The following is an 8,674-nucleotide window of genomic DNA, read 5'->3' on the forward strand; positions in this document are numbered from 1 at the left end:
AGAAGTGTATATGGCTGTATAATATTCTTAAGCTATCTTTTCTACCACTTAGTCTCCTTCTCTCCACACACCATTTTCATCTTCCAATCCCATAATTCTATTCCTCCAGCGTCTTTTGCTCGCCATTGTATGAAAGAACTTTATGTTTTGTTCTCTCTATTAGAGCCACAAGGACTTTGATCTTGGCTTCCACCTTTCATCTTGGCGAGTCAACAATTCATTAATCTCCTTTCAAAGGGAGTGTATTTCTCCCTAAGCTATTTGTTGATGTTACTAAGGATGTTTTTATTCCACCATTAAAGCTGAGACTGGCACTCCTTTATTGTGTCTTGGATTAAGGGTTTCCATTAAAATTAGTACCCAAAACCCACATTGATTCAACCACCTCTTTACAACTTTCATCTCTAATCCACATTGATTCAAATTGAAATCTCCACTTTCGTCGACGAGCTAACCTATTACTTTTGGGATACAAGATCAACAGGCAATGGTCAAAGGTTGACATTGATCTATGTTGCACCTTTGCATCTAGGAATAGATCCATCCATTCATTGTTTGCCACCATCCTATCCAATTTGAACAATGTTTGCTCCTCTCCAAGTCTACAATTACACCAAGTAAAGCGTGGTCCAGAGAAACCAAGATCAACAAGGCCACAGGCTTCTAAGGAATCTCGGAAGGCTAACATTTTATTGACATCTCTCTCTAACCAGCCACTTTTCTCCTCTAAATAAGTAATCTCATTAAATTCACCAAAAACCACCCATGGTAGATTGAAATGAGGGTTGAGACACTCCTTCCAAGATGTATGCCGCATCTGAGAGTTAGGATGGCCGTAGAAACCGATCACTCTCCAGACTAAATTAGTGGCTAGATCAGTAATCATTACATCAATATGAGAGTTAGAATAAGTTTCAACATTCACATTCATTTCTTCCTTCCAGAGCAAAGCAAGACCTCCACTTTTACCATTACTAGGCACAATCAGGCCTTGTATAAATTCCAAGTCATACTTGAGCCTTTCCATCCAACTAAGGCCAACCTTTGTTTCTATCAAGAAGACTAGCTTGGGATCTTCTGCCCTCACCATATCCTTGAGGGCTTGAACTGATTAAGGGTTCTCAAGCCCTCGGCAGTTCTAGGCTATGATTCTCATTGAGTTGGGCGCCACACTGCCAACCATGATTTGTTTTCCATCTTAAGTTTCCTTTGTATACTTTATGCCCTTAATTTACACACTTAAGATCAGTAATGTTTGGGTCAAGCTCTCTGTTGATACCGTATTTTGTCCACCATCGATTTGTGTGTCGGACCTCGAAAAATCTAAAAATATTATTTTCTCTCCATGGGGTCGCGAGAATATCTAGAATGATGTGGCACAACCCGTTCGGGCACCAGAGCACTCAAAGTGCCTCTTTCAGCCAAATTGACCAAAACACCCATGGTCAACCCTGGGTTGACCGAAAGTTGAACAAGGTCAAAATCCTCAAAAAACAACATTTTTCATGGCTTTACATCAAACTCGAGCTTTTCGGAGATTTTTGGCAAGTTTGACCAAGTTGACCTAGAGTTGACTCCCGACGAGCCCCATAAACCCTAATTCTGATTTGGCCATCAGAACGGGTTGAAACTAACGTCATTGTGAATATTATCAAATTCTCATTCCAACGACTATTCATGGGTCGAAATTGGAGTTAGAACGGCTGAGATATCATGAAAGCTGGGATAATGAACTAATCGATGCACCACTAATTTCTAGGAGCCATAACTTTTGATCCGACCGTTGGATTTTCAAGTTCCATACCTTTTTAGAAACTGGAAGTCAAGATCTTTCCAGGGGTGTCAATCTCAACCCCATTTGAAAAGCTTCACAAGTAGCGGCGCTACAAAGGTCATCGTCTCATAAAGCGTGCCAGGGCTATAAAAGGCCCTAGACACCCCCCTAGACGAAAAAAAGAGACTCCTGGGGTCCTGCTCTCTACTTGGACGTTTTCTACACCTTTCTCCCCTCTTCCAAACACAAAAAACACATTAAAGCCTCTTGATTCTTCTCTTCACCAAAAATACAAGGTATTGTTCTTATACCCAATTTTCTTTTCCTTGGTCCTACATCTTGGATTTGGGGTGTAGGGGTGTGGATGTAGCTTTTTGGCTACTATCCACACCCCTAACTTTCTAAATCTTTTTCTAGCATTTATCTTGCTCTTTTATGCCTTAATAACATGATTTATTACTTTCCTTAGCATGTTTCTTACTTTATTTTGCTCCTAGCATGTTCTTAGTTTAGATCTATGTTCTTCCATCCTTGTTTACGTGTCTATATGTCTTGACCTACATGCTTTATGCTTTATGCCATGCTTTCTATGCTTAGATCTATCTTTCCCATGTGTTATTTGGCTAGATCCGCATGTTTCTATGCTTGTTTACATGTCTATTTGTCTTTCCTACATGCTTTATGCTTTAGGCCATGTTTTCCTATGCTTTGTTCCTCTTTTTGTTCTATGTTGATGTTAGGGTTACATGCTCACATGTTTGTGTGATGTTGTTGGCTTTGCCTTGCTTGGATCTATGTGTTTATGTGTGTATTTCCATGTTATACGGTTAGGTCCTTGTCTTCACATGCTTATATGCTTGGATTCATGTTCTTCCATGTTTATATGCTAGGCTTGTACATGTTGATATGTATGTTTCTATGCCTACTTGTCTAGATCTATGCTTTCACATGCTTGAGTGCTTGGATCTATGCTCTTTACATGCTTTATACTATCTTCCATGTGCATGTGTGCTCCATGCCATGTTTGTGTGCCTAGACCTAAGCTATGTTTGTCATGCTATGTGCTATTGTAGCCCTTTTGTCGCTTTTGTTTCTCTTTCTTGTGTTTTGGCCATTTGGTAGGATTTAGATCTTGACCCCTTTATGGTCTTGATCATCATCCGTACACCAAGCCCATATCAAAGGGTTTGGATCATCCTTATTTGCATGTCTATGTTTGCTTGCTTTTATGCCTTATCTTCCATGTTAGCCTCTCTAGTTCAAGACTTTGCCACGCTTGACACCTTTAGCAGGTTTGTGGTTTTGTGATTACACCCGATGCCCTTGAGGCCTTATTTGGATATAACCATTTGGGTGCATCACCATGATGCCAGTTGTTTCGTGCATACCTTTCCCCTTTGCCACTCCGTGCGATAATATGCTTACCATGCTTGTTTGTGCCACTCGTTGGCTTTCTATGCATCCTTACACGCTTGCTTAAATGTTCATGCACGAATCGTGCTTGCTAGTGTGTCGTCCATGCTTCAACACAATGAAGTTATGGACATTCGATCCAAATCTACATTTGTCCCTCGTGAACACCACCTTTTGTTTGCCTTTTTGCTTGTTTGTCTTCTTTCTTGTTTACTTGCTTGCCCGTTTGCTTTCTTGTTTTTTTGTTTATCTTGTGGCTTGTCATGTCTCCTGCCATATGCTATGCTTGCCATGTCTATCATGCTTGTCTGCTTTATGCCTCTTTTGCATGCTTTGTGCATCTTTCTCCTTCCATTGCTTGTTTGCTGGTTTCTTGTCTTTGCCTTTGCATGTACACACGTGGAGTGAGGGCGCCTGGAGTTAGGGCACGGTCTCCCAGGCACAAGCAAAAAGGGTGAGGATGCGAGCTTGTGGATATAAGCCAAGCAGCAATGTTCAGTAGTTTTAGGGGTCTAGCCTCTCCCATTTGGTTATGTACTCTTTTAAACCCCCTTTCCTCCTCCTTACTTTCTCTCTTAGATGGGTTGTATTAGGTATATCATGTTCTATACCATTTGTCCTCATCTCTAGTGTATGACGACTCCTATTTACTTTCCTGCAACTATATTTTGGGTCATGCTCGAGGGATGTAGACATTTACTTTCCTGCTCTGTGTACTAGCATTGTGCATGATGTATGTATATATATACCTGCTCGCCCCTTCCGGTGTGATTGTCACAGTCCATGTCACCTAAGGTGAAGCGATGCCTAATTTCCGCCACGAAAGTAAGGTGACGTGTCGCTGGATTTTTGTCGTGGAAATCTAGTACTTTTGCCCAAATGCCTTAGGAAAGCATAGACTGGGACCACACCCATTCAAAAGCCAAACCTCAAAGCGCCCATGCATGCAAAGCCCTAAAAGCCAATGCCAAAATCATGTTTTTACTGTCAATCTCCGAAAATTAAGGTTTTATCAAAATAAAGAACTGTTCTTGGACAGGTGTTGTGGGATGCCTAATACCTTCCCCACACGTAACCAAACTTCTGGACTCAAGAATTAAGATTTTTTTTTCATCCACATTAGATTAGGAAAAATACAATTTTTCTTAGCCTAGAATTGATAATAAAATCAACTAGAGACAGGTGACCAATCACACCTTAAAAAAACCCAATGATTGGTGGTGACTTCACTTACCTTTGGCAATTCTCTTACAATTTGGCCAAGATTCCTGTCACACCTCCAAAGATAGACAAATACCCTCCTCCATTGAGAGAGAGAGAGAGAGAGAGAGCACCTGAAACTTCGCATAAACCGCACGCCAAAATCATCGAAAGGGGCCTCCAACGGGCCCCACGTGCAGGGAAGTGTCGCCACGGCAGGTGGTCGAACAATGGCCTGACGGCAGTTTTCTAGCCGCTCGAGGCTCAAGCGTCGACACTCATGAAGTGGAATTGGTCCAACCTGTTTCGTACCACTTGTTTTTAGAAGAGTTTTTGGGCTGTGGCTTTTGTTTAATCTCTTTATTCTTCTCTAGTAGGCACTGTTAGGCCCATTTGGCTCTTTGACCCAGCCCATCTCTTCATCATCTTCTCCGAGGCTTAATCCCTCTCTTGTCACTGCTACACTCTGCACTTAGACCACAATCAGGTCTGACAAATCTGCATCTGAGATTTCCTGTGTTGCGAAGCTTGTGGCAAGGCTTTGGCCTTTTCCTAAAGTATTGACTTTTCGCTCGCACTTCAGGGTTGGTAGGCCAGTCGTGTGTTAGATCTTTATCTGCCCGTGAGACATCCAACTCACGTGGGATCTTAGGTTGACCCTCTTGCTGCAGGTGTGTTCCACCAACCCTTTGATACACAGATGTCACGTGCGAGAGTTCAGGACCCTCTCCTTCCCGTATTCCGCCTTTGGCTTGGCTGAAGAACTAGTGAGTATCGCCGCCGCCAGTTCGTTCCAATCCACCCATGCATAAACCATAAACCTTCTCAGGTACGTCCACCTCCAGGACTTTCGGTTCTCAGTTGTTTGTCTTATTTCCATCCCTATCAATGTCAGCTAAGTTTAGTGACTTCTCAATGTTTTTAAAATCATCATTTCTTATTCATGTTTGACGCACTTCAAAAAGGTGCTGACTTACTGTTTCTGAGCATATGGAACAACATTTTGAGATAGAAGTTAATAGCATCCACAGCAGATGTAAAAAAAATGTCATTTTGCCACATCAAATATCTATTTTATTATTTTACCACATTATTTTACAACGTCCCATTTATCATATGTTTTATCATTCAATTCTATATATTTAAATAATATTTACTACACATTTAAATAATATTTACTACACATTAAAATAATATAAACAACACAATAAAATAATATATCTAACACAATAAATAACAACCACAACACTGCTGACGCCGCCGCCACCACCACCACTATGGCAGCCACAATCCATTGCAAAACAAAAAACTAAAAACAAAACCACCACCACAACCACCGTCATCAACAACCCACCACAAAACCCATTAAAAACAGAGCAACACCCACTAGCACAGCAACTCAAACCCAGAAAACACAGCAACTCAAACCCAAAAAACACGACTAAAACCCACTAGCACTGGCAACCCAAACCCACGAAACTACTAGCTCCGGCAACCCACGATCAAGATCTCACCTCACCTCAACATTGATGCCCATGATCAAGATCTCAATGTCGATGCCCACGATCGTGACGAACACTCCGATCTCACCTCAATGTCGATTTCGATCGGCGATGCCCAGAGAGATCGGCGATGACGGATCAAGATCAACAATTTATAAGGGAGAGGGATCGGTGAGAAGGAACCAGTGAGAGAGAACAAAGGTGAGAGAGAAGAGAAAAGAATAAACTGAAGAGAGAGGAGAGAGAAAAGAGAATAAAAAAATATTAATCAGTTATACCATTTCCGTCCATACAGTGGCAAATATGCAATGACACTGTTCATATGTGGCAAAAATTATGACATTTGGAACGTCTAATAAAATGGGGTTTTTGGTGTTTGATGTGGTAAATGTGCCAAATATTTGGCATTTGGCACATTTACCACATCCAATGTGAATGCTTATGTGTAAGGTATTTTGGTTTTATTTCACTCTGAGATGTTGCAGCTTTTGTATCAGAAGATCTGTATCTGTTGACCTATTATTTGGGGGTTACACTTCAAAATTGATGTAGTTACTACAAAATGATAAGTGCATGTGCTAGCAAAACTGTAAATTTTGTCATGGAATTAGTTTCAAAATTGTGAAAGGCTCTTCTTGGTGTCGTAAGTGCAGAACTAATTATCTACTTGCAAAATTGCAAAATCATATGGTAAGCTTTTTATAATCCATCTTTTGGACATGACACAATGATGGGGTCATTCCAGTCATCCCAGTGAGAAGTACAGAAAATAAATGAATAAATAAACAATTGAACTTGTTTTTTTTTTTTTTTTGAGAGGAATTGAACTTGTTTTAGGTAGGACAAAATGATTGATGGAATTATGTCATTTCCATTGGTTGGCTCTAAATGTTGCTGCCATAATTTTTGTCTCTGATTATAATGAAAAAATATGCGTGTCAAAGTATTTTGTTGAAGTTCTTCCCTAACCTTATATTGTTGAAATTTGTCATCCTTATTTGTGGCTTATACACTAAAATGTTCTGTTTGACAGGTGAAGAACCCCAACGCTCGCATTGAACATGAAACCAGTACCTCCAAAATTGGTGAAGATCAACTATTTTACTTTCAGCAAAGGGAAATTGAGTTTGAGAAAGCCATGGCTGCCATGATTTCTGGGTTTTGCAGGGATGTTTTCAATGAGCTTCCTGATAAGTTTGGCTCCTGAAGTGAATAATCAACTTATGAGTTTGAAGCTTGAAGGGTCAGTCAGGTAGCAAGTAGGTTTTAGTCAAAAAGCTAATGTTGTTGGAGGAAAAAGTCTTATTGACCAACTATTGATACCACACGGTTGGAGGAGCATCACTACTGTAAAAGTGTGTACATAGTGTTGCTTGTTATAAGTTAAAACTGCTTGTTGTATAATAAAATCGTTTGTTATATATATTAATTTGCAAGTCCTTAGAATTGTTTTTTTATTTATTTATTTTAGGAATAGAAAAAGGATAATGTGATGTGCTTTGAGATTTCAAAATTTTATTGCTACATGAAATTGCTTGTGGGTTATGATCGTTGCCTCCGTAGTAGATCAAACTAGCTAGCTCAATTGAGCTTCGAAACCAGACAGTGAAACCTTCTATGGTATTTGGTAAATTGATGTTAGAAATATAAACGATAATTAAGCTTTAGAGTTCCAATGGATAAGTTTTTCTAACTAATATAAACGATAATTGATGTTAGAAATATAAACGATATTTAGTTATGTGTCAAGAGAAAAAACTGAATTATTAAATTTGTTAGAAAAATAAAAGAATCAAACTTGAATAAGCCCTGCTGAATTTGGCAATGACACCAGAAATTCAAAAAATCAGTAGCTTTATTTTACTTTAATTACTGGTCTAACAATCAAGAGCTGGATTGTCATTATGGTAAATGCTAATAATAATGAGTCTAATGATATTTTTTGTAGTGTCTCATATTTGTGGTTCGTATCTTTAAATGGTGAAATTATTCTATGCATTTTGTGTATTATTCCCTCCTCTCATGAAGCCAATTCTTAAATTAAAGGTGTAATAAAGGTGTCCGGAATAATTTCTTTTTTGAAGGAGTTAGGTGGGTCTTTTGATCAAAATCCAAAGGTAGACAACTCAATTATAGTAGAATGACTCTAAATATCTTTTTATTGGGTTCATAGGACCATTAAGTTTATGGATTACACAACAAGATGCATTCTTTCCATCCCGTGAAAAGGATTTGGATCTCTCCATTCCAAGGCGAATGGAGAATGTCCATTTAATGGCTATTATCAAAGTGGAATAAATATAGGGTCTACCTTTTGCAAACTCATTAACTCAAGTTTAGTGTAACCATAGTTAAATTTTAAATGAGTTGGCAAATTATAGATCCTAGATTTATTCCACTAATCATCTTACACTACAAAATGAGATGAGTTTTTTTTTTGAGGGGGCAAAAATTGGGTCTAGTGCCAATCCCATCAAAATCATGATACTTGTTTTGATCAAAGTGTCATGATCTTGACTAGTTTAGTACATAAGAGCACTGGATCTATCCCAAGTTCCTTTTTGATGGGCTTTGGGTAGGGACGGAGCTAGGACTTGAAGTTAGGAGAACGGCTCTGATGCTCGTTGCATGCGGTGATGATTCTAGCTTTTGACTCTGTTGCTTAATCTCACTGAGAGTTTTTTTTTCTTTTTTTTTTCCCTTTGTTTCACACATCTGCTGCTAGATAAAATATTTTGTTTGAAATTTTTAAAGGGTCATGTTGTTTGTTTTGGGTAAAATAGGT

The 8,674-nt window shown here is 39.1% G+C and overlaps 1 protein-coding gene across 1 annotated transcript; it reads left to right on the forward strand.

The window, feature by feature from the left end:
• Window positions 1-2,980: 2,980 nt before the first annotated feature.
• On the forward strand, window positions 2,981-7,155 carry LOC115950142 (putative UPF0051 protein ABCI9). The gene is made up of 3 exons (XM_031067395.1): window positions 2,981-3,066; window positions 5,150-5,216; window positions 6,923-7,155. Exons 1-3 carry the CDS (start codon window positions 2,981-2,983, stop codon window positions 7,094-7,096), a joined length of 327 nt encoding a protein of 108 aa, XP_030923255.1. The 3' UTR covers window positions 7,097-7,155.
• The last annotated feature ends 1,519 nt before the right edge of the window (window positions 7,156-8,674 follow it).

This window comes from Quercus lobata, chromosome 6 (assembly GCF_001633185.2).
Source record: "Quercus lobata isolate SW786 chromosome 6, ValleyOak3.0 Primary Assembly, whole genome shotgun sequence".
Lineage (NCBI taxonomy): Eukaryota > Viridiplantae > Streptophyta > Magnoliopsida > Fagales > Fagaceae > Quercus > Quercus lobata.